The 27,727-nt window shown below is 42.9% G+C and overlaps 1 protein-coding gene across 3 annotated transcripts in view; it reads left to right on the top strand.

Moving 5' to 3' along the window:
- Window positions 1–4,058: 4,058 nt before the first annotated feature.
- LOC147025309 (limbic system-associated membrane protein-like) overlaps window positions 4,059–27,727 on the top strand; it is a 176,310-nt gene continuing 152,641 nt past the window's right edge. For all 3 annotated transcript variants that reach the window (XM_085886172.1, XM_085886171.1, XM_085886170.1), the window contains exons 1-2: window positions 4,059–4,201; window positions 4,826–4,922. In XM_085886172.1, the coding sequence (XP_085742298.1) occupies window positions 4,838–4,922 (85 nt within the window). In that variant the 5' untranslated portion in view covers window positions 4,059–4,201; window positions 4,826–4,837. The remainder of the gene's footprint in view (window positions 4,202–4,825; window positions 4,923–27,727) is intronic.

Raw genomic sequence — 27,727 nt, 5'->3', positions numbered from 1 at the left:
TTAGATTTTGGTCTTGGTCCAAAATACAATATGGCCGCTATGGCGGCCATTTGGAAAAAATATTTGAAATTTTTTTTTTTTTGCATTTCTTCATGTTTTAAGTGATTTCCAACCCCTCCGCCTCCCCCAAAAAAAAATTGTTCGAGAAAAAAAATTTTTTTGCAACTTTTTCAACAAAATTTCGATTTTTTTTTTTTTTTTTGCATTTCTACATGTTATAAGTGATTTCCAACAAAAAACATGCCAAAATTATAATTGTGGCTTATTTTGGAACTTTAGGTGGATATACCCACGTAAAATCAATTTCTGTCTCAATGAATCTAGTTATGACGAATGAAGTGAGTATGTAAAAGTTAAAAGTAAAAGGGAAAGTTGCAAACTATAACTCTGAGCACTGTTGACATCAAATTGAATAAATAGGATATCAGGTTCACTTGAGTGACCTAGCAGTATTGGCGGTAGAGGTTTTGCACTCGACCGAGTGCTCCCCCTCCAGTTTACACATTGTTTCTTTCGAGCTTCCCATGCAAAATTGAGAGTGGATGGAATTATTTCGTCTGATGCAGCCTTGATGTTCTCGATAGCATATTGAATGTTGTAAGCCTTCCACCAAATCAGGAATGTCTGGCTTGTTTGATCCATCTGTGCTGACTAGCAGCTGGGATATCATCCTTCTGAGATAATAAGCATTAAACGTGGAAATCAGCCAATCACCCACTGGTCTGGAGGCTGTAGTAATGAGGTGGTGTTTGGGGGGTAAGAAGGGAACATTGAAATTGAGGTGGATCATGTTCATCAGTTGTTTTGGGTGTTCTGGGGCGTTATCTAGGGCAAGGAGCGCCTTGAACAGTAACACTGTACCTTACATAAGACATCACGCATCACCTGACTGCATAAGTGCGAATTTTTCCACATATAACGAGTTTCTGGTAGAAGAAGGGTCTTCGCATAATAGCACAATAGCACATCATGAAGTCATATAAAGAGAGCCTGAAAATTACTGTATATAGTGGTGCTGATGTGGTATGTGCTTCTGCAGCCTCATTCGACATTGCAGATCTCATCCGTGGTGGATGCAGTGTGTGCTCTTCACTCATTCATTCGTGCACACATCTGCATATTTAATTTGTAATATATATTTATATTATTATGAACATGTATATATTGTTTTGCACATATTATGCAACATTGTGGATTTCGCACCCCTTCCACCCTCCTTTTCCCTGCAGTTTCCCCAGATGTCAGCTTCATGTTTTTACCTTTCCATGGTCATGGTAACCTGGAACCAGTTTCACCTTCTCACCCTATAGCATTTGCTGGGTGAGATTGAATTCCCATATCATACTTCTCCATAAGGTATTTGACGACCCTTCAACACCGTTCTATATATTACATGCAGCTGGTGTTTACTTTTGGATGTGAAACAAAGCCATATTGTTTTCCCATATTTATAGATCTGTGGCTCGGTCGATTAAAGGAGGTTGACCATGCACTCCATTTGTTTGATCCCACCCATCCTTGCTGTTTAATCTACACATACAGTAACCGTAACACCACCCCCCCTTCAATACCGCAGCATTAATGAAGCCACAAATCTCCCAAAATAAGTAATTTATTTTTCATTCAATTTGAATCTTTAAAAACTTTTTTCTTTCATTTCCCCTGGTCATGTCAATCCGTATAACTGTTCAATATTTCACGAGGTTTCACATTCGTTTTCTGTAAAGTATGATTACATGGGTAAAGGCCATTTTCTCCTCCGCATTGTATCGCAGGGCAAGGACAATGGATTTCACAAGATGAAGTATTTCTTTCATTGTTTTGTTGCTGTTTCAATAATCTTTTTTAGAAGTTTTGCCGAGATAATAATAATATGATTTCCCTTGAAAGGAACTTCAACGCAGAAGGCGATTCGGCCCATCAAAGTCTGTGCAATGGTTATCAACCTATGGTTGTTTGTCCCTACTCTATTATTTTTTTTTAAGTCTGAGCATCAAGCAAGGAAGCAGATCACGTACCATTTTTAGCTTACCGAGAACCTGGTTCTCGGGAGCTTATGGGATGGCGCGCTGTCCGTCAGTCCGTCTGTCCGTCCGTTCACAAACACTTGCAACTTTTTCTCTGAAACTACACAAACAATTTCGATGAAACTTGACCACAACCTTCATCACTCGGTAGGGTACGAAACTGTTCACAACATTAAAAATAATCGGTGTCTAAGGGAGTCTTCAGGGGGTGGTTGCCCTCTCCATTCCCCCCCCCCAAAAAAAATGTACTTGCTTTCCTCGGCAAAACTGCACACTCAATTTCGATGAAACTTGACCACAATGTTTATCACCCGTGATGTACCAAAGTTTGTTCACAGCATTAAAAAAAATCGGGATCTCAGGAGTTAATGGGGTTTGCCCCCCAAAATATGTATTTGCATTCTTCTCCAAAACTACACGCACAATTTTGACGAAACAACCTTTGTCACCCGTGATGTGCCAAAGTTTGTTCATGACATTAAAAATAAAACATAGGGGCAATACCCCTGGGCGCTCACCTGGTAGTGGCTGGATAAGAAAACCAGGGAACCACTGGTAGGCATGGATGACCCACCAAGTATATTATGGAGAATAAAGTAAATACCTCTGGATTTTTTTTAATGCCATGAACAAACCTTGGTACATCACGGGTGACAAAGGTTGTGGTCAAGTTTCATCGAAATTGTGTGTGTGGCTTCAGAAAAGGAAGCAAATACATATTTTGGGGGGCCATGTAGAATCCCTCAGACCCCAATTTTTTAATGTCGTGAACAAACTTTAGTACATCTCTGGTGATGAAGATGGTTGCCAAGTTTCATAAGAATTGTGTGTGTAGTTTCTGAGAAGAAAGCAAATACCCCATTTGGGGGGGGGAGGGGCAATCCTCCCATAGACACCCTTAGACCCCAATTTCTTTTTTAATGGTGTGAACAATCTTTGGTATATCATGGGCCGTGAAGGTTGTAGTCAAATTTCATCGAAATTGTGTGTATCGTTTCTGAGAAGAAAGCACATATCTCTTTGGGGGGTTAACCCCCACAGACCCCCTTAGGGCCAGATTTTTTTCATGCCGTGAACAATCTTTGGTACGTACATGGTGATGCACATTGTGGTAAAGCTTCATTGAAATAATATGTGTAGTTTCAGAGAAGAACTTGAAAATATTTGTGGACAGATGGCCAGACGGATGGATGGACGGATGATGCGTCATCCCATAAACCTCACCTGGAACAGGGTTTCAGGTGAACTAAAATTATGTATTTAATTACTTTCTTCTCCGTTACATATTTTGTGGGTTATCGACGCCTACCAGTGGTTCCCTGGTTTTCTTATCCAGCCACCACTAGGTGAGCGCCCAGGTGGGGTATTGCCCCTACGTTTATTAATGACCTTTGCTCTGGATTCGGCCGAATTGTTGGAACATCTGATGTGGAAGACTCACAACTTCCTCTCTCACCATTACGCCACCCACTGGTGTATCCGTGTTCTTGAATTACGACACCAATAGTACATTCACGATCACGTTATTGCTATCTCGTACTGCGTTGTATTCCGAATTATTTCCAGGTTTATATTTCGGTTTCAAAAAGAGGTAAAACTGTCCCAAGACTGCGTTACCTTTTCCTTATTTTCCAGCTGCTTTCGCAAACGTTCTGCCTCTGATATCGTCCACACGATGTGATGTGATGTGATGTGATGTGCTGATGTGACACGTGCGATGCAATTATTTAAACCAATTAATTTTATCCTCACAATAAGTGTCTGACGTCACGAATCCACTCCACAACACTCCCTTTCCCATCCCCGAGCATTACCAACTAATCACTCCGTATTCTCAGCCCTCGTATTTCCCGCCCATTTTGCCGTCCCTCCCTCTCCCCGCCCACTCCTCACTGGCCCCTCCTTTCGGTGCACGCCCACCCTTTCAGTCTTATGTGTGCCGGCTCCTCATTTGCAACGCCCCCTTCTACCCCGCCTATACCTCCTCCGCACATCCTCTTTCATCCCCTTTTCTTCACACGCCTCCTTCAACCACCCTTCTCCGACTTCCATCCTCCTCCTCCTCCTCCTCCTCCTCCTCCTCCTCCTCGTCCTACCCTCCCTCCACTCCCCTCCCTGCAATTCTCTCCGCGGATTCACTGATCGTCTCTGCCGGCGCCAGACGAGATTTGCAGGTTTGTTTATTTTTTTTTTTTTTTGCCTTTCCTCGTTATCACTTAAATAATGACAACCTTTGGTGTTGTGTTTCGCTCATCAAACCTCCTGGGGGCTGTGTCCACGTCAATGAGATTGGGTCCGTCGCCTGCGCATCGGGTTCAAATCTTATTAAAATCATGACAACGTTGTCTGTCTGTCTGTCTGTCTGTCTGTCTGTCTGTCTGTCTGTCTGTCTGTCATACCTGTCTGTCTGTCATACCTGTCTATCGGTGTCTTCATATGCAGGTTCTCTTTGTCTGGCTTGTCTCTTTCTAGTGCATCCTTGTACTCCTTGTTTGGTCAATATAGCCATGATGATGATGATGATGATCATGATAATTGGGGAAATCTCATCTTTCCTTTTGAATACTCTCCCCACTTGATCGTCTTGAGCTGTCATGTGAACATGCACTCACAGGGCTCTCACACTCTCTTCGATGACGACGACGATGACGATGAATGAATGATGATTTCTTCATTATTTATTGTCTCCTTGGATTGCTCTGTGCATGAGTTTCGACATTTTCTGCTTCAAACATTTGATGGTGATTGATCGATTTATATTTTAATTATTTATTTTTTTTCCTTATCACCACCCAAAGACTTGAACACCAATGGGTCGACGTGGATCCCTCACGAGGCAATCATCTCTCCTGCTGCTCCCTCTTCTTCTCCTTCTTCTTCTCAACATCTGCACAGGTTAATCCGGCACATGAATATGATCATGCGATGGAATTTCATCGTTGTGTATAAATGCGTGATAACTCCACAACAATTGTACCAAATCATCTTATCTGGGTTGGAGTCCGACAGCATGCTACAGTGGTAGCAGCATCCGACCGCATGTACCTTCGAGCTGCCTGCCCTGGGTTTGATTCCCGACCTGACTGTTTCAAGTGTCGGATCGGTGCTTCGCTGGCAGGGTGTTGCATCCCGATCAGATGGACTCTCGGTGTCGATGGATGCCTTAAAGATCCCACGGCAGCTTTCACGAAGAGAAGGCGAGTTATCGCCGGCACCGTGAACGAAGAGCAAATTCCCACTGCAATTGTCTCCAATTGAATGCGAGACCTGGCCACCTGGTTCGTGAATGAATTGTGTAAAACTTCCTCCACGCATGACTTGAGCAGGTTGGGAATATTTCCAGTAGAGGTGAGAAGAAACATATTATTGAGGTGTCTTATCAACGTTGGCTTGTTTGGCCATTCCCATTTGAGCACTTCATCATGTACCTCGGTTTCATTCCCGCATAACATGAGTCATTTCCTCTTAATGTATAATATACACCTTGTGCCCACATACAGTAACTGCTTCAACAGGGAAAAGGGTTTGACCTTAAAAACAATGAAGAGTTGAATAGATGTCATTTCATTGTTTTACTTTTATATTATAAATGTGTTCAGGCTATGGTGTCCACTTTAGCATGGCCGAGAAAATATGTCGAGTTAAATGTTTAATACTTCTCTCCTTTTATTAACATTCTCCATCCAGTGAGTGTTTGTCTCTTTACAACCTAAACCCTCTCCAAATCTGAAATAATACAAACAGCTTCACACAACAACACGAAACCCCAAACAGAATCAGTTGGAAAGTGTGTGAACTTTTCCATCGACGATTAATCATCAAAATGAACCACACCTTCTCATACACACCTTGATGCACCCTCTGATACACACCTTGATGCACATTCTGATCACACCTTGATGCACATTCTGATCACACCTTGATGCACATTCTGATCACACCTTGATGCACATTCTGATCACACCTTGATGCACATTCTGATCACACCTTGATGCACATTCTGATCACACCTTGATGCACATTCTGATGCACACCTTGATGCACATTCTGATCACACCTTGATGCACATTCTGATCACACCTTGATGCACATTCTGATCACACCTTGATGCACATTCTGATCACACCTTGATGCACATTCTGATCACACCTTGATGCACATTCTGATCACACCTTGATGCACATTCTGATCACACCTTGATGAACATTCTGATCACACCTTGATGCACATTCTGATCACACCTTGATGCACATTCTGATCACACCTTGATGCACATTCTGATCACACCTTGATGCACATTCTAATCACACCTTGATGCACATTCTGATCACACATTGATGCACATTCTGATGCACACCTTGATGCACCTTCTGATGTACACCTTGATGTACCTTTGAATACACACCTTGATGCATCTCCTGATACACACCTTTATACACCTTCTGAAACACACCTTAATACACCTATTTACACACCTTGATGCACCTTCTGATGCACACATTGATACACTTTCTGATGCATCTTCTGATATACGCCTTGATGCACCTTTGAATACACACCTTGATGCATCTCCTGATACACACCTTTATACACCTTCTGAAACACACCTTAATACACCTATTTACACACCTTGATGCACCTTCTGATGCACACATTGATACACTTTCTGATGCACCTTCTGATATACGCCTTGATGCACCTTTGAATACACACCTTGATGCATCTCCTGATACACACCTTTATACACCTTCTGAAACACACCTTAATACACCTATTACACACCTTTATACACCTATTGCACACCTTGATACACCTTCTGAATACACCTTTTGACACACCTTCTGATACACGCCTTGATACACCTTCTGATACACACCTTAATACACCTGTTCCACACCTTAATACACCTTCTGATATACAACTTAATACACCTTCTGATATACACCTTCTGATCACACCTTGATGCACATTCTGATCACACCTTGATGCACATTCTGATCACACCTTGATGCACCTTCTGATGCACACCTTGATGCACCTTCTGATGCACACCTTGATGCACCTTCTGATATACACCTTGATGTACCTTTGAATACACACCTTGATGCATCTCCTGATACACACCTTTATACACCTTCTGAAACACACCTTAATACACCTATTTACACACCTTGATGCACCTTCTGATGCACACATTGATACACTTTCTGATGCACCTTCTGATATACACCTTGATGCACCTTCTGAAACACACCTTAATACACCTATTACACACCTTTATACACCTATTGCACACCTTGATACACCTTCTGAATACACCTTTTGACACACCTTCTGATACACACCTTAATACACCTGTTCCACACCATAATACACCTTCTGATATACAACTTAATACACCTTCTGATATACACCTTCTGATACACACCTTGATGCACCTTCGAATACACACCTTGATGCATCTCCTGATACGCACCTTGATACACCTTCTGAAACACACCTTAATACACCTATAACACACCTTCTGATACACCTGATACAGCTTTTGATACACCTTCTGATACACACCTTGATACACCTTCTGATACACACCTTAATACACCTATTACACACCTTCTGATACACCTGATACACCTTCTGATACAGCTTTTGATACACTTTCTGATACACACCTTGATACACCTTCGAATACACACCTTGATGCATCTCCTGAAAAACACCTTAATACACCAATTACACACCTTCTGATACACCTTCTGATGCACACCTTTTGATACACCTTCTGATACACACCTTAATACACCTTCTGAAACACACCTTAATACACTTATTACACACCTTCTGATGCACCTGATACACCTTCTGATACACACCTTGATACACCTTCTGATACACACCTTGATACACCTGATACACACCTTAATGCATCTTCTGATACACACCTTAACCAATAGTGCATTATTTAAATAATTTCATATTCTATTCGTTATTTCCATCATTCCTTACACTTATCTATTCGGCTGAGTTAGTGAAGACAATGCATCCATTGTTGCCTTTTTTGTTGTTGACTTGTTTGTTTATTTATTTGATATGTTTTGTTACATCTTCATTGAAATTCCTTTGGTTCTTCAACAATGAAAAGGGTTTGATTCCCGACTCTCGGATTTACTGCACGGCTTTTGTTTGTTGTAGATTGAACTGATGGCGTTGTTCTACTTCATTTGATTTTATCAACTCGCTTTTCCACATTATCGATTCTATTTTTTATTTGGTATACATGATCGAGGATAGTGTGAGTGCTAGAGCAGAAAGGAAGGAAGCAGAATGGAAAGGAGGAAACACCAACAGCAGAGTCGATGATGAGATGAGATGAAGGGGCGGGAGAGAAGGACACGTGGGGGTGAACAAGCTGAATGAAACACAGCAAGAAGAGGAAGAGTGAAAGCAGGGATGAACAAAAAAGGAACAAACCAACCGACAACGAACAAACAAAAATAGGTGAGGGGGGTTACAAAAACTTGGAAAAACGGGAGGGAAGGACAAAACGGTGGGGAGCAGAGACATTAGGAGATCTGTGGAAGGGAGAGGGATGGGGCGGGGAACACGTGGTATACAAGATGGACATTACAGGGACTTTCAGGAAGGAAAACAGGGAATTTCAAGGAGGTGGGTTTGGGTTGGATTAACGGGGGTAGAAAAGATCAAGGATTTGGATGGGGGATGATAAGAGGTGGTGGTGAACAGCTATTTTGAAGGCCTGGAGGTTAGAATGGGATTGAAGAGAGTGAGGGAGTTGATTCCAAATGCAGGGGAAAAGAGGAATAAAAGAGTGAAGGTGAGCAATGATTCCTGATTTTGGTAGGTTAACCATGAGGGAGATGCTGGCGGACCTTGAGTGCCCTGCGGAAATATGGGTGGGACAATAAAAAAAGAGGGGCCGGGAAAGCTGAGAGGGGCCGGGACGCCATGGAAGTTGAGAGGGGCCGGGACGCCGTGGAAGTTGAGAGGGGCCGGGATGCCGTGGAAGTTGAGAGGGGCCTGGACGCCGTGGAAGTTGAGAGGGGCCGGGACGCCATGGAAGTTGAGAGGGGCCTGGACGCCGTGGAAGTTGAGAGGGGCTGGGACGCCGTGGAAGCTGAGAGGGGCCAGGGAAGCTGAGAGGGGCCGGGACGCCGGGGAAGCTGAGAGGGGCCGGGACGCCAGGGAAGCTGAGAGGGGCCGGGTAAGCTGAGAGGGGCCTGGACGCCGGGAAAGCTGAGCGGGGCCGGGGAAGCTGAGAGGGGTCGGGACGCTAGGGAATCTGAGAGGGGCCGGGAATCTGAGAGGGGCCGGGACGCCAGGAATCTGAGAGGGGCTGGGACGCCGGGGAATCTGAGAGGGGCCGGGACGCCAGGGAATCTGAGAGGAGCTGGGACGCCGGGGAATCTGAGAGGAGCCGGGACGCCAGGGAATCTGAGAGGGGCCGGGACGCCAGGGAATCTGAGAGGGGCCGGGACGCCGGGGAATCTGAGAGGGACGCCAGGGAATCTGAGAGGGGCTGGGGAATCTGAGAGGGGCCGGGACACCAGGGAAGCTGAGAGGAGCCGTGTGTGAAAGAAGCAAGGAAGGGGTAGGGTATGGAGGAAGCAAGGAGGGGAAGGGGCATGGGTTGGATGGACATGTAATCAGGGGATGCCAAGCAGAGATGGGAGTGGCGGTGGCAGAGCCTGAAGTGGGTGATGGGGAATGCGGTTGTGAAGATAATGTAGGGGAGGGTACTAATGTGAGGAGGTTTGACATCATAATCTCACACACACCACACATCACACACCATACACCATACACCACACACATCCAAAAAGGTTGGAGTTAAGGATTCCAAGGACAAAGAGATGAAGACATACATCGGAATTGGGATGGAAATGATGATTAAAAGCATGAAGAAAGACAGCACTGTATGAACATGACGGTGAGTGAGGAATGAGTGTACAAGCCATCCAGAGGTACAGAGAAGGGGGACAATGGAAAGCAGATTGGGAGAAAGGTGTTTGGAAGCAAGTATGTGGGAAAATTGAACATTTTAAAATTACTGTTTAAATAGGTTTAAATTGATGGAGAGAGAAGGGGAGGAAGGAGAAAAAGAATAAAATGAAAGTTTCTTGTCATTTCTTTTTTTTTTTTTCTCTGCATCCAACAGAAGGTATAAGGAAGGGATTAAAGCGAGGGTGGTAAAATGTAATACAGAGATGATGTATAGGAAACAGTTGGGGGAGTCGGGTGGAAGTTGGAAGGCCCAAAACTATCCCAGCTTGAGATAGAGGATCAACATAAGTAGAACAAAGAGCTGATACTCTAGGACCCTCGACTTTTGGGTGGTATGAGGAATAGATATCTGTGTAATATGAAAGCTAAATCTTGAACGCTTTTTGAAACATTGCTTACACAAGCCTAGTTACCAAGATGGTTTCCACCGCAACAGAATTCAGCCAATCATAGCCATGATTTAATGAGGTTAAGATAATGTCATGAGTAACAGATATCCCCAATATGAAAGCTAAATGTTTAACGGTTTTTGTACATTGACGGATGATAGGTTGGGCGGTCGGATGGAAAGAGCTCATTTTAATGTCCCTCGTCTCCGACCTTATCGAAGGCGGGGGACAACTAGAATGGAACTCGGTAGAGCGCATGCCTCCGCCAGGCTGAACAGTTTACGTTTTATATCCCACTGATTGGCCGGATCTGCATCCCTTCCTGAACCAAATTTGAATCGGTTGTTCTTGTCACCTAACCAACTCGTCCACCCATTTTTGTCATAACTCGTCCACAACTTTTTGAAATATCATGCCATACATCGTTTATGGTGCCATCTCTCAACGGTGAAGAATCACTCTCATATCCACATCTTCACCAAAACAGAATCAATTCGTTGGCGTGGGAGGAGGAAGAGGGGGTGGTGGGGCAAATTAATTGTGCCCATGGTGAGTAACTCCGCTTCCGTCCAGTGGTTGGTTAACAATGTGCATTGTGCTACATGCACAGGTGGAAATTACAAATCATCAACCCAACCTCACAGGGACTGTGAGGGGTGAAATATTTTGTGACCACAATCTGATCCTGGGTACCTGCAGCACATGTGCAAACTTTGGTGAAGGTAGGTTGATCAGTGTTCGAGGTTATAAACGAACAGACAGACAAACAGATGCTCCGTATTTTAATATGATCCCTCACATTTCCCCCTTGTCCCTCCTTCCAATGCACACCACACCTTTCCAGTCTTTGTTTCCACTTCCTAATGTCCCCATCCTCCATAACGACGTCTATACATTTGTGTACCTGATATTTCAAAAACTGTTGAACATTTATCTTTCATATTGCAGTTATCTATCTCTTCCTCATGACATTATCCCAACTGGATTAGATCACCGCTGTGATTGGCAGAATTCTGTTGCCATGGCAAACATCTCGGTAACTTGGTTTGTGGATGTGATATTTCAAAAACCTTCAAGATATGGCTTTCATATTACACAGATCTATTCCTCAGACTACCCAAAAGGGTGAGACCGAGAGTATCAGAAGATTTGGGTCAAAACGGAAGATTTTTTTTTCACACTTGAAATTTGATATTGGGTCACTCCTGGTTGAACCCTTTGAATTTTTGAACTTTTCTTTAGGTGGGAAGCATGGGGATTTTCGTTCGATGGCACGTCATCGACTTTGCTCGAGTTGTGATTTACACGGACATGAGCAGACGATGAGCAAATACATGTGCTGTATGGGATTTGAACCTGGGTTTCATAGCATCACAATCCATCGATTCAGATGGGAACGCCAAACAGGCAGATTTTATTTCCTTTTTCTGCCATTACCTTTTTTTAACATATCTACTCTCCGCCTTAATTCCGTTTTCTCTTTTTAATATAAAATTGATTGTCTCCGCCTGGCTCTTTTAAATTCCATTTTATGTATTGTAATGATCACTGTGTTGTTTGAATTTGTCGTGGCAGTTTCATAGACTTGCTCTTGCTAACCGTGTTTATTGCGTCGTTCTATAATGCTGTTGTAAGCTGGAATGTGAGCCTGGTTTTCATAACTGATTATTATCAAACATTTTGTATCTTTGTGCGTTTAAAGTTTAAGCCTTAAAAACCACCTGTTATCTGGGCTGTCGATTACCAGGCATTGTAGACTCCTCAAACATATTGTATCATTTTAGCATTTTGTGTACTTTGCTTTGTTCCGTCGTTTTGAAAAACAAAATATTCCTTGCTTGGGTATCCGACTACCTGCTATTGATTTTCAATTTGTTTCTGGCTTTAACATCAATAGAAAATTTTATTACGGACCCTCAGCATCAAAAAGCTACAAATATCGAACAAAGTTTCAAATGGAGCACCTCGTCGCCATTAGAGCATTTAAATTGTATCGGACGTGGCAATAAATGTGAGTTGTTGCTCCCAGCTTGCCGGCTCGATGACAGAAGAAGCCATTTGCATTTTTGCCCCCTCCATCCCCACCCCGTTTAAATTCTCTTGCGGGCACATGCAACTTCTATTCATTTACATGTCTTAAGTGGACTTTTACTCTGGCAAGCATGACTTCTGTCTTGAATTAATGATGCCATTGTTATTAACTCATTCGGATGCTTCTCATGGTGTTTGGTCATCTCCATGACTACACAGAGCTGTATTTAGTTGCCACAGCTTGTGAATTTGATTATCTGTCGTCCTGTTGAGCTCTAGCATTGTGATGTATGTACTTTCGCATGATCGAAAGCTCATGGAAGAGCTTGCCTGTACATTATATGTGTGTTAGTTGCACTTCGTATCCAAAGAAGGCTGATCACATGAAACGTACAAACTATCTGGTCAATTTGTTTATAGCGCAGAAACTGCTGCCCAGACAGTAACCATGTCTGAGATAGCAAGCAGTGTAAAGTGTCGATGAACCTCCAAAAAGACCAGAACATTTGCTCAGCACAATGCAGGCAGGATCTTAAAATTTATTCAGGGTGCCGGTGGTAACACGTCGACGCTTCATAAAAGACACAGTGGGATCTTTAATGTCCACCAACTCATGCAAGCAGAGAGGACACCCAGTTTAATGCCCATATGAGGGATGAAATACGCATTGATGCCTTGCCCTGCTTGTGTGAAATACCAGAGTGACAATTTAGGCTGGGACAAGATTCAAACCCAGGATGGAATGCTCAAAAAAACTCATTGGTAAAAGACATTTGGAGACATCACTGTACGTTTGCATGAACTATAAAGACATTTGCAGACAATATACAAACCATGACAGTATACAGTACAGTTTGGGACCTGAACCTGTGATTCAAGCATCATGAGCCGTGTGCTCAGACAGTAACGCCAAACATCCTCATTTGTTGGGGCAAGGAATGTTCTTGGTTATAATCATATGTTAGGCAAAAAGCTTCATTTGTTTAGTGATAATGATAGAGCAGAGAAATGCAATTGCTTGTTAGAGGGTGAATGTGATGATATTGAGGGAGTCAAAAAGTATTTTACCTAACCATGAAGCAATGGTTCATGTCCCATGCTCAATGCAGAGCGTTGGTTCTGTCGTAGCAGTTTCTTGCATCGGGTTACAATTCTGGACAGGTCCTCACTCTGGCACAGGAAAGTCACGACATGAATTTGGAGTTTGTTCATGGTGCCGGCGATAGCTTGCCCATTCATTGTAAAGGACACCGTGGGATATTTAACATCCACCAAGTAATGCCGGCAGATGAGACGCGCAATTTAACGTCGATCCGAGGGACGGCACGCACATTGATGCACGGCCCTGATGTAATGTTCCTGCACCAGAAAAACTCGGCAGTGATGTTGGTTATTCGACACCGACTTGGCCAGCACTCACCACCAGAAAAACCTGGCACTGGCATTGACTTCGGAAGTATTCTAAATGTGGTAATTGATGGGACTCCAAACTTGCAGATTTAAATTATTCTTATAAATAATTGTTGATTGTTGTATCAACCCACATCAGGAATATCTGAATATTTAGTAATTCACAAAGCTGAAAGATAAACCATAGCCATATAATTTATACCAAAACACAGCATATGTATGCTTTAATCATAAGTTTTACAATTTAAGCAGGGAGAAGCAAACTATAATGAGGGATGTTTAAAGTTGAGGTGGACTTTTTTATTCTAGAAAATCGAAAGGTGCAGAGGAGTTGAATAAAGAGAATTGAAAGGTACAGAGTAGTTGATGAAAGTTAACGAAAGGTAAAGAGGAGTTGATTTAAAAAAAATCGAAAGGTACAGAGGATTGATGAAAGTTAACAAAAAGTAAAGAAGAGTTGATTGAAGAAAATTGAAAGGTCCAGAGGAGTTGATTAAAGAGAATTGAAAGGTACAGAGGAGTTGTTTAAAGAAAATCGAAAGGAACAAAGGAGTTGATGAAAGTTAACAAAAGGTAAAGAGGAGTTGTTTAAAGAAAATCGAAAGGTACAAAGGAGTTGATGAAAGTTAACAAAAGGTACAGAGGAGTTGATTAAAGAAAATTGAAAGGTACAGAGGAGTTGATTAAAGAAAATTGAAAGGTACAGAGGAGTTGATTAAAGAAAATTGAAAGGTACAGAGGAGTTAATGAAAGTTAACAAAAGGTAAAGAAGAGTTGATGAAAGAGAATTGAAAGGTACAGAGGAGTTGATTAAAGAAAATCGAAAGGTACAGAGGAGTTGATGAAAGTTAACAAAAGGTAAAGAAGAGTTGATTAAAGAGAATTGAAAGGTACAGAGGAGTTGATTAAAGAAAATCGAAAGGTACAGAGGAGTTGATTAAAGAAAATTGAAAGGTACAGAGGAGTTGATTAAAGAAAATTGAAAGGTACAGAGGAGTTGATTAAAGAAAATTGAAAGGTACAGAGGAGTTAATGAAAGTTAACAAAAGGTAAAGAAGAGTTGATGAAAGAGAATTGAAAGGTACAGAGGAGTTGATTAAAGAAAATTGAAAGGTACAGAGGAGTTGATTAAAGAAAATTGAAAGGTACAGAGGAGTTGATGAAAGTTAACAAAAGGTAAAGAATAGTTGATTAAAGAAAATTGAAAGGTACAGAGGAGTTGATTAAAGAAAATTGAAAGGTACATAGGAGTTGATGAAAGTTAACAAAAGGTAAAGAAGAGTTGATTAAAGAGAATTGTAAGGTACAGAGGAGTTGATTAAAGAAAATCGAAAGGTACAGAGGAGTTGATGAAAGTTAACAAAAGGTACAGAGGAGTTGATTAAAGAAAATTGAAAGGTACAGAGGAGTTGATTAAAGAAAATTGAAAGGTACAGAGGAGTTAATGAAAGTTAACAAAAGGTAAAGAAGAGTTGATGAAAGAGAATTGAAAGGTACAGAGGAGTTGATTAAAGAAAATCGAAAGGTACAGAGGAGTTGATTAAAGAAAATCGAAAGGTACAGAGGAGTTGATTAAAGAAAATTGAAAGGTACAGAGGAGTTGATTAAAGAAAATCGAAAGGTACAGAGGAGTTGATTAAAGAAAATTGAAAGGTACAGAGGAGTTGATGAAAGTTAACAAAAGGTAAAGAAGAGTTGATTGAAGAAAATTAAAAGGTACAGAGTTTATAAAAGCTTACAGAAAGTAAAGAATTGATTAAAGAAAATCGAAATATACAGAGGAGTTAATTAAATTAACGAAATGAGCAGAGGAGTTGATTAAAGAAAATCAAAAGGTACAAAGTTTATGAAAGACAATTGAAAGAGGAGTCTGTTACTCAATACATCTCCCTGCGACAACTACACTATTATACCACAAATTTACACTCGAATACCATTCTCTTCTCCACCGGTGAGAACCTTCATCATAACGGCCCCTTTCCTCCTCTCCCTATGTCCTGTCCCCTTTCCACCTTCCCTTGAATCCCAGCCCCTTGCCACTCCCCAGCGCCCTGCCCCATTCCCATCTCCCCAGTTCCCCACCCCTTTCCACTTCCCAGCATCCTCCTGCCTCCCCCTCTCCACGGCACCTCCACTCCCTCCCATCTTTCCCCGCAATGCCAACAGCACCTCCTGCCCATCCCTAATTCTATGGACCTCCAACATCTGAGATCTCCAGTCTAATTTGACAGATCTCTCAATCCAAGCCACCACTGGTAAACCTGACATTATCTGCCTAACAGAATCCTTCCTCCCACAGAATGTCCCTGATTTCTTTATCTCTCCCTGGGTTTTGTATGTCCCGATTTGACAGGCCTGAATCCTGTTCCAGTGGTGGAGTTGCAGTTTATGTCAAAAACTCCATTCCCCACTGTCTGTGTACTACCCTTCTCCCTCCTATCTTCCAGGAGTACCTTTGACTGTGCTTTCCCCTTCACAACCACCTCCTGATTGTTTGTGTGCTGCACCGTCCTCCTTACAGGGATCATTCTGTGATGTATTCAATAAACAGGGACGAAGACTCTAAAGTGGGAACAGTAGGTTTAATAAATACATGTTGTGTAGCAGCATAGCAAACCTGTTGTGCATTTTGTGATACAAGCACCAAATTTGGCACAAATGTATAATAATATGTTGAGAACATTTTCAGATATTGGGCCACTTGAAATTCTCTCTTTATGTCTGCCATATTTGATTTCAAAATGGCCGCCACTTGAAATCTACATTTGCTATTATCTCTGGACGTAATTCAGCTATTGACTTGATTCTGGTATCTAAATGTATGTTTTTGGGGGCAAGGAATCCAATGGTACCATTTTCAACTTAATATTATCTATCACGGTCTCCACCTTGACTATGGTTTGTTTAACACAGTGTCACATCCAGTTAGAGCGTGGAACATTGGCAGTGCACGAGCCTTCTCTCGTCCCAATCCAGCTGCTATTTCGTGTGCTGCAAGGTATCGGAAACTCTGGCCTGTTCCGAATGCCAGCCACAGTTTGTCTTCTGGTTGCAACTCCTGTGCCAGGGACACTGCCAGCACCACAACATCGGTGTCTACAGTCTGGATGAGTATTGCATGGTGTCCATGCTGGACTGCGTGAGATGCATGCAGCAACATCCGACTGTCAGCTTCTTCATGGTTACATGGGGCGAGTGAGGTCAGATCTGGCAGTAGTGGCTTGCTGAGCACTGCCTCTCCATCAGTAATGACGAGTTGCTTGTCATCCTGGTCAAACCATTCCATGAGAGCTGCTGAGAGGTACCTGAACAGCTCGGTCTTGTTGCTGTCCACTCGTAGGAAGTTCTGCCAGTTTCCTGGTATGGCTGCGGCAGCCACCACACGTCTCCGCACACCTTGTCCCCACTTTGCACGTGTACTACCTTTCAGTGAATCAGCAAGGTAAGTATCCCAGACCAGATCCAGGCGTGACACTGCTTGCAGCTTCGTGGACATATATGGGATGAAGATCTGTTGTGCATACTCTTCAAAGGTCTTTGATGCAGCCGGCTTCAGCATCTGGACGATGGCTGCTCCATCAAGCACAATGCAGGTCGTGACAGGAGTCTGTCTTTGCGTCGGAGACTTCTTCCAAGCATGTGAGGAGATCACTCTTGGTACCAGTGCAGAGGCTTCCACCATCAGACAATGCAGGAAGACATGCCTGATTCTCGTAACAAAAGAACTCCTCAAGGTTTCCATCCCTCGTCTGGCAGCCAATGTACAGGCGTGCGAAGAGTTCACGGTCATTCTTGATGGAGGCGAGCTGTTGCTGACCTATGCTCTGGCTTCTTGGAGTGGAAGTGCTGAACACCTTCAGCTTGTTACGAGGAATGGGTGCGTCCACTGCCTTTGTTCTGTCCAACAGACACTCTCTGGTGAAAGCCTCGAACTGCTCTTGGCCAATCCTCTTGGCATTCATCACGGTCTCCACAGCAGCAGGATCTGCGATCTCCTTTGTGTCCAGTTTGACTACATCCTGACTCTCCTCCTCGAATGGGTTGCCCATCTCCTCGATGACACCGACGAGAGAGCGAACATCTTTCACAAATGAGGCCTGTACACTTGGCGTCTGATCATGATGACGTGTGTCTGCTGTTTGCCATCTCCAGTGTTGGTTCCCATCCTGGAATTCTTCGATCACCCTGGTAATTTCTGGTCCCGCAACCATCCAGCGACGTAGAGCACTAGGGTTGTCAGTGAGCCCAACTGCTCCACCCTCTCCTTTGATGCAGGCATTATTCTGCTCATGTGCCTCGTCAATCGGGATTGAAGAGAACACCCTCTGTGTTTTCTGAACGGTGAAGTGGCTTTCCCTGAATTTCCTGGCTACATCTGGGTGTTTTGATGGTGAGTTCGGCCATGTCCTTCAGGTGCACTGGTATCCACCAAGCATAGTGGGTGTGATCCAGTGCATGGAACCAGGGGACCAGCTCTGTCAGAGCATCGAGGTACATCATAAATGATCCCTGCCTGAGAGAACGCACATACACTAGAACCAACAGTTCTAGTTCCAGCACGGCTGCCCAGTCGTGAAACTGGGGAATGTCTTCTCCTCTCTGGCAACACCAGTCTTCAAACTCCGGAAGGTCCTCTGCATCCCTGGTTTCTCCCAGACAGTAGTGGTTGTAGGCACGGTGTTGCAGGATGTACAGTGCTGCTGCACTCACTTGATGTGCTCTTCTTGTGCTCAAGACATGGGATGCTCGCAGGAATGAGTCTGCTGTCCCTGCTGTCGCAATCTCGGCTTGCACAAGTGCTTGCACCCAACCACTCCCTTTCAGCCAGTCCCCCAGTGTCCTCAGTGCCGCCATCTCTATGTGTAGGCCACCAAACATCACCACTATCTGGTCTTCACAATAGCTCTCTGGCCACTTCCACTGTATCTGCTTGGCCAAAGCAAACAGTGGCTGATCAACGGTGACCACTGGTGTCTGTCCAGGATTCAGGTGTTCCACAGCATTCTTCATGACGTCCATTGAGTGCCGGATCATGGCCACTGTGTGGGCACTCTCCAGGAACATACATTTAGATACCGGAATCAAGTCAATAGCTGCATTACGTCCAGAGATAATAGCAAATGTAGATTTCAAGTGGTGGCCATTTTGAAATCCAATATGGCGGACATAAAGAGAGAATTTCAAGTGGCCCAATATCTGAAAATGTTCGGAACATATTAGTGTACATTTATGCCAAATTTGGTGCTTGTTTCACAAAATGCACAATTCTTTTGAATATTTGGGCTAAGCCGCCCCACTAATGGGCACAACACAGCACTGCACAGCACCGGAACATGGGTAGGCCACATGGTTCTCCTTAACCATGCCCCAGTGCACGCATGTATGCATCCCTCTCTTCCAATATGAACCATTCTTTAACCACCCATCACAACTCTCTCTTCCTCATATGCAGTGATTTCAACTGTCACCATGCCAATTGGCTAGGTCTTGGTACCTCTTCAATCAGCCAAGGCAATGCAGCATAAGACTTCTGTGACTCATGGGCCTCACTCATTCAGTGAATTTTCTGACTCAGATTTCTCCCAATGGTATGTTCTTCCTTCTGGACTTGGTAATGACGAATATTCCCACAAATGTCTCCCCTTTTTCTCCAATAGGTTCATCTGAGCATGTGATTGTGGAGAGTCAACATCTCTATGGCTATTGTCAGAGAGCTGCCTCAGTGCCATATAATCTTGCAGTTTATTTAGACTGACTGACACAAACTGCAAGCTGCCCTCTCATGTCAAGACTGGTCTTTCATTTTCACATCTCCTGAAATTAATACTGCCTGGGAATCCTTCCAATTTAACAGCTTGCTTTCCCTTATGTAAAGATATTTCTTCCATCGCATCTGCACCTGCAGTTATCATACCTATCCTCTCATGCTTGTGACACAGAATCCTATGATGAGGCAGTTGCCCTCAAACAACTTGCCTTCTCTTCATTGAAGGCAAATCCAACTGAAGGCAACCTCAGATCATTCTACAAAACCTGGAGCAAGTGTTTGTCCACTCTCAGGAATGCCAGAAAACAACTTCTGGCAAACCTCCTGGCTGAACTCTCAAACCTGTCTCCTTCTTCAAAGACCTGGTGGCATCTTTTCAAATCTGTTTCTGGTGCATGCACCCTCCCTCCATCTCTTCCCTCATTTCAAATGCTCCACAGCTGACTCTCCTCGTGACAAGGCAGAATACCTCAATTCTGTGTTCGCTTCCAAATCTTGTGTACCCAACCCCTCACTTCCTACGTCGAGCCTACACTCTCATACCCAAATGCTCCTGACTACTGTCTTTCTCACTTCAGAAGGTGGAGAAGTTTCTGACAAACCTTGGCTCTGATTCTGCGATGGGCCCAGATGGCATCAGCACATCCATCATAAAAAAACTGCTCCACTGCTCTTGCTCATCCTCTTTCTGCTCTGTTCACTTGGTCATTCTCTCTGCATCAGTTGCTGTCTGGAAGTTAGCCAACATCAGTGCAATATAAAAACATGGTGCCAAATCAGATCTTCTTAATTACAGGCCTATTAGCTCGTTTCCATTTATAAGCATAGCCATGGAATCTATCATTGTAGTTAACATCAACTCCTTTGTTTTTCTCCTCTAACGGCCTGATCTCAGATCATCAGTTCGGTTTCAGACCTCGTCCTTCTCCATTGGACAAGCTGTTTCTGTTCTCTCAATAATGGATGGAAGCTCGTGCTCTCAGACATGAGATCAGGGCTGTCTTTCTGGACACATTATATCACCAAATGTCACCAGAATATGAAGAAACCAGTCACTTGTGCAACCTGATTGGTCAGCCATGGCGTAAAGTTAAAGATTCACTGGCGAGAACCTTGGGCATCCTGACAGAATTACCTCTGTGGACCACCTTTGCCTGACCAGCCATGTGAACTGCCAAGGGGAAACAAAACCGAACAACCACCAACCCAGGACTGCATCACCAAGGACAGAAGAAACTGTCCATACTAGACCTGGATCTCTTGTGAAGCATCAAGTGTGGTATAAGTGAAGGTCTCTCTAATCACACCACTTCACAACACTTGTCCAGAATAGCCCCCAAGAGCAGGAGGGTAGTGTACCCCAAGGATCGTTCCATGTGGTACAGGGTGTTCGAAAAAGTCCTGGACAACTTTGGCTGTTCATATGTTTAGTACCACAAATGATACAATGATACCCTTTGGTTTATATGATACAGAAACTCATAAAGTTTTCTTTATTTTCAGGTCTGTTGGTTTAATGTAAAAAGAAAATGGCCACTCCACAGGAGAAAGCTCAATGCATCAAATGGTTCATTGAGACAAGATCCAACACATAAGTTCAGCGTAATTTCCGTACAAAGTGTGGAAGGAATCTGTCATCACAGACGTATCAGGGAGTGGTACAAGAGGTTTAAGGAGACTGGAAGTTGTCAGAAACAGAAGAGTACCGTTCGACCAAGCACAAGTGCAGTAGACGTTGAACGAGTGTGTGGGTCATTTCAACAAAGTCCCAGAAAACCAATTTGACACACATCCAGAGAACTGGGTCTACCAACTACCAATGTACACAGGATTTTGCATAAAAGACTGAAGCTTTATGCCTATAAGGTGAAGATTCTGCAGGAACTCAAACTCAAACCAAATGACAGACCCAAATGCAAGACATTTGCCTTGTAAATGCTCAGTTGCACAGAGGATGACATAGATTACCTGAAAAAGATCATGTTCACAGACGAATCTTGCTTTCATGTATTGGGGAAGGTCAACCAGCACAATTTGAGAATCTGGGGCTCTGGAAACCCCTGCGTGGTCATTGAACACTTATGCGATAGTCGAAAGGTCAATATGTGGTGTGGCCTTCTCTATGACCACTTGGTGCATCCGTTTTTCTTTGTGGAGGATACAATGACCTCAACAATTTACATGAACATGTTGGAAGGATTTGCCGTCCGACAGATTGAAGACCTACAACCCGAAATCATTTTTCAACAGGATGGTGCTCCCTCTCATTGGGCCTTAGTCGTTCGAGTAGTCCTGAATGAAAAATTTCCAGGTCACTAGATTGGCTGAGACGAACCAACTGCCTGGCCCCCAAAATCACCAGAAATAACCCCCCTTGACTTTTTTTTTTCTGTGGGCGGTTGTCTAAGATGTTTGTGACAACATCAAGGTGGCAAACCTGCAGGATCTTCAATCTCGGATCATAGCAGCATGAGCACTGGTGGAAGCAATCATGCTGAGCCAAACATGGCAATACCTCATGCACCGCCTTGATGTCCTGCATGTGACAAACTGAGCTCATATTTAAGTGTAATTGATGGTGTGCACCAAATGTTATGAGTTTCGATATCATATAAACCAAAGGGTATCATTGTATCATTTGTGGTTCAAAACATAATAACAACCAAAGTTGTCCGGGTCTTTTTGGAACACCCTGTATTATTGTGTGAAAGAGAAACATCCCAATTGTGAAGTTTGAAGTGTTCAAGACCTGTGCTCCAGAAGTCTGCAACAACTCGGCCTTCGTGCTATCACCCATAGCCATGCAAGAGCTTGGACTCTGTAATTTAAAGTTAATCCACGCGATGCTAATAACTTTGTCATAGTGGTGCATCATTTTCTTGAAGAGAGGGATGTAGTGATAACACCAATAGTTTTCCATAGGAAGTATGGAGATGTGAGACACAGGCAGGAAGTGGCGTAGTTTGTGAGGCCCAGAGCTGTATGATATGAGGTTATTTTGAATACGATGCAAGGCGCCATGCTTTCAGTATCTCAGAATAAAGTTGTAATCCTACTTATACTTTTGATGCCAGTGTCACAACAATACAAACTCCAGTTTTACACCTTGGCAACTATACTGACAGTGTACCAGATTTGGTGTGGCATTCTTGTCTACCATACATCCAAATGGCAAATATTTGAGAACTACCAAAACACTATGTGAAAAACCTTTTTTTCTTCTGGCAACTTGCAATATGCCATCTTGGAAATATGGGGGAGGAGGAGGGGGGTAATGGAGGTGATGTGGAGGGAGGAGAATCAAAGGAGGGTTAAATTGTGCCAATTGAAGTGGTGTGTGAGGAATGCGTGGGGTGGTTCCTTGCAATAAGTCTTTCATATCTACTGATGGCATTCTTTTATTTCCTGCGTCTCAAAATGAGAAAATAGTTGTTGGACATACGGGAGAGAATTACAATGGTGTTAAACAATAGGTGGTCTATATGGGTACCGCAAACGGTATGAAGTGGGTTTTGGAACAGTTTTGCTTTTAGGTTTAAATATTTTTTGAGTTTAAAGATTATAATTTTGTGTTTTCTGATTCTCCGGGTCCACCTCTCAGAAACTGCAATTTCATGAGATGATTTACCACATCACCATAGCGTGCCTGTAATGTTTTTTTTTTTTTTTTTTAAATACCTTCATTTACATCATGTATGTATTTACCAGTCACGGATGCCGTGTTTTCTTTCCGTGCCTTCCCATTTGTTTTGCACACAATGTATTCCGTAATTGTCACCATCCCCACTTTCTAGTTCCAGTTTTTATATTTGTGAAACTATTTGGCTTTGACACATCAACCTGTACATCAAGTGATCATCTCCAGAATCTGATGTCTTTGTCTGAGAATACAGTTAAATTCACCTTCTATGTCCCACAAATATATCAGGTCTGCCGTCCCATGCAAGTGCAATACAAGCTCATGTGTAATCTGCTGAATCTTCGTACGTTAATGTCACCATGAAAGCTTAAGGCGTCACTATTATTAAGGTGTCACTAATGTGACTACTCAGAACTATGAGAGCTTTCCTATGATGATGATGTCACTATGTTCTGTTTTTTTTTTGTTCTGGGCATGGACCAGTGAGTGTTTTTGTTTTTTTTTCACTCATGTCTCAAATAACGAAAAATACACAAAAACACGCACACAGTTATTGGCTTATTACCTACGTATCTTCATTTTAAAACAAAGACAATTTTTTTTTAATATCAGCAATCCTATCAAGGATTTACGTCATGCCCTGGTTTGCACTAAAGTGCACGTTGTGTGAATGGTTGTGTGTTTTAGTGAGGTCATTTAATATCTTGTAAATAATTTCAAGTGTTTGTGCATTTGTTTGTTGCTCTTTCACAGCCAAACCACAGCACCTTGAGGCTCCAAATAATGGTTGTAAGTACTTCAGCATCTAGGCAAGATTTTAAGCTACCATACGTTCATCTTGAAGGTCGTTTTGAGGACACCACGGGCTGCTTATAAAGTGTATATTGGGATGTGGGGTCAGGCAGTGCTGCTGCCGGCCCGTGGGCAAAAAGTAACCACCATGAGGCCAATAACTCCAAAGATTTTCAATGTCGAACATGTCCCGAAACAACCGCCGGGAAAAAGCTCACCCAGCAGTCAGTGCCAGGTTACCCCTTCCTCCCCCACCTAAATATAGAATGAATACAAAATTTTATCTTTCCCTCTTTCCATTAATTAACATTGTAAAACGAAGACTTGACACACCCACTCAAAAACAATCACACACAGGTGAGGCAATGATGAAATGTTCACTTATTGGTCTCACTATCAGACTCTCTCTTTCAAGTGCAGCCTTATGGCTGCTGATTGCATCAGTGGTTAGGGACGCAGCTATGCCACTGATGCAGTGTTCATATGACCAGTACACAGGTACTCATTTTGCCAACGTCGGAAGGATGACAGGCTGAGTCAACCCCAACCGGTGTTAATTCAGCAGCCAACAGGGCTCAAACTCAGGACCCTAGGATCCCAAATCAGCTACCCTAACTCTAAGCCAACACCAGGCTTGCATTATCAGACTATCTGAGTGTCACAGTTATGTGATTTCGTCCGTGCCTTTCTCCCTTGGAATAAGGCTATAAGAACGGCGAACACGCGTAGCCTCGTATCTCAGTCCCGTCATAAAGATGGACACAGTGGTTGGAACCTTAAACGACCCTTCCAAACTACTGCATTTCTTTGCTGACATGTGTAGTGTTTCCCTGAATGACAGTAGTTTGTTGCAAGTGAGGATGCTCTGCAAGATTTCTCGCCAATTAATGGCCGTTGTTGGACTCGATGCACCATGTAAACACACAACTATACAACACCTTCATGAAAGACATGCACCACCAAATTGTTCAAATAGTTTGACGTTCTCTTTCGCAAGGAACTTTAAAAAAAACAATTGCTTCATGTGTACAACCAAACACCCATAGACATCTCCATAAAGGCGCCAATCTGGGGGAAGAATAAACGAATTATTTATAATGAAAATAAATAATTAATTAATCAGAGGAGAGGTTTGGCTGTTGGTCTCCAACCTTTGTATTTATTAATCGATTTTTTTTCTACAAACTCGTGCTTGGATCATACCCATAATTTACCGATCCCTCTTCTCTTCTTTCTTCCCCAGCTCTTCCCTGTGGATTCTCCCCCCCCCATCCTTCATCTCACTCTGCATGCCACCCTCTCCCCCACTCTCACCCCATTTCCCATGATTGGAATATTAAGACTTCACAAATATGCCCTGCTTTTGTGCTTCATCCAGTTGAAGGACATTCTGTGGTCAAGAATTTTTGTGGTCATTTTTGCCTTTCAGCAATCTCCATATCATTTGAATATTACTACTTGATATAAAATCTCAACGAATGGAAATGAATACATTTTCAGACAGCAAATGATTATAATGATCAATTTCCAAAATTGATTACCATGCAAAGAGTTGGCTCGACCTAACAACAGGAGACGAGAAGACAAGAGAAGCCAGTTGATCAGATCGAAATTTCCATTTGATGACATCATTAATCATAGAACTGAAATGAAACTGGGCTGGGGCACGTAGCAAGAAAAACAGACAACCGATGGATAAGGGTTACCAACTGGCAACTGGAGAAGGTCCTGGAAGAAGCCTCAGACTACTGAACATTAGGCCAAAAAAAAAAAAATGTTGCATTGGCGTAACCCGCCCGACCCTAAAAATTCCGCCGACCCTACGGTTTTTTTTATCGATATCAAGTATCTTGTTGATTGCGATCGCGATCGCAAAAACCCGGAAGTGTTTCGGACAGAACCCGCTGCACGCTGCGCTATGCATATGTCATAGTTTAGCTCGCTGCGTGTGTGTGTGTGTGTGTGTGTGTGTGTGTGTGTGTGTGTGTGTGTGTGTGTGTGTGTGTGTGTGTGTGTGTGTGTGTGTGTGTGTGTGAGAGAAACGGCTCTGCATATCATCTGTACGAGGGAGAGATATTGCGCCTCGCTCGATCAGTACGTCGTCTGTTGTTTCCAACATGGCCGCGTACTCTATCAAGATTGCTGGCATGCTTGGGCCTAAAAAACTGTTCAGCGTCTTACGAAAATGCGACAAAGATGCGAGGCTTGGAGATATCATTCAGGGAATTGCAGACGTAAATTGTGACACTGCTCCAATACTTTCCTCCGTGCAAGCGTCTAGCAGTGATGGAGGGTCCTTTTCGGACGTTTTGGCGGCGGAAAAGGTGTCTATCTTAGACGACTTCGGTTATCGCTTCGTCGTGGGTTACTTCAGCCACAGGCTCAGCGATGATTCGGCATCTACGTCTGAGGCTGAGCTGCCCAAGAATGCCTTTGAAATCCTCATGGCTGCAGGCGCAAGGCGAGGAAGATTTGATCTTTCGGGACTGAAAAAGAATTGTAGTTCTGGCATGCCACAGGCACAGGGACTAAATGCAAAGGACCAATTGTTCAATAGCATCATACTATTGCTGGACAAAGAAGCAGTCTGGTTCAAATCAGGAAATCAGAATGAAGCTGAATTCATTGTCAAGGTAAGAATGAAACTGAAGTGAAAGGCATTAGATTTCAACTTTAGACCTTTATTATTAAGTAGCGATCCAAGTAAATACTCAAGACTCTGGATTTAATTTCACAGCTAGGTCTATACAGGCTAGTCAGGAATGAATGACATTTTCACTTTTTAATCTGATTTGTCTAAAAAATGAAATATTGCGGTGAAGTTGAGAAATTTTATACATAGAAATGGCTTTACTCTCTAGAATAGGCTAGTACTATTTTTATTTATCTATAATATTTTCTCTCTTTTTGGTGGTGGGGGGGGGGTACCATTTTTATTTTACAGATCTAGCCTACTCACAATATTACGAGGTCTGTATTTAGACTGAAATGAAATTTCGGAAAGACTTTCAATCCATATATACCCTGCAATAAAATTTGAATAGCATGTTCCAACTCATTTCTACATTGTCTTACCAAGCTTTCACAAGCGAGAGATATGCTGATGCTGAAAGTGTTTTTAATTTTTTTTATTATTTACCGGCGATAGCTCAACTTGTCTAGCCTGCTTCAGTCCAGACGATACTATTTTTATTGTTCCTACTAAATAAACATGTCTATCAAATTTAATGCCTTCAATCGTGCGCAAAAATTTGACAGAATAAAGCCATATTTTGGTATGTTTGAAACTTTTCCATCTTAAATGGTCCAAACCTTCCCCATACTTTTTTTTCAATTTTGAGTGGGGGGGGGTCGCCGACAAAAAGGGGGGGTACTCGAGCCGAGGGAGATTTTGGGAGGGATTTATTAAAAAAAAAAAATCCCTACCTACCAACCCTATTTTTCAGTGACCCGTTACGCCAATGCAACATTTTTTTTTTTTGCCTTATCGAGATGATATTGAAAAAAATTCAGCGGAGTATATTGGCCTGGAATTGCAGGAATATAAAACGAAGGACAGTGACGAGGGAGGCTTCGGCCCTGCGGTGGAACAAATAGGCAAGTTAACTCGCGTCAATTCAAGTTATATATTTCAGGAAGAATGCACTTT

Source organism: Eptatretus burgeri, chromosome 6 (genome assembly GCF_056783735.1).
Source record: "Eptatretus burgeri isolate ZD-2024b chromosome 6, Ebu_testis_v1, whole genome shotgun sequence".
Taxonomy (NCBI): domain Eukaryota; kingdom Metazoa; phylum Chordata; class Myxini; order Myxiniformes; family Myxinidae; genus Eptatretus; species Eptatretus burgeri.
This window is presented reverse-complemented; position numbering and strand designations above follow the sequence as displayed.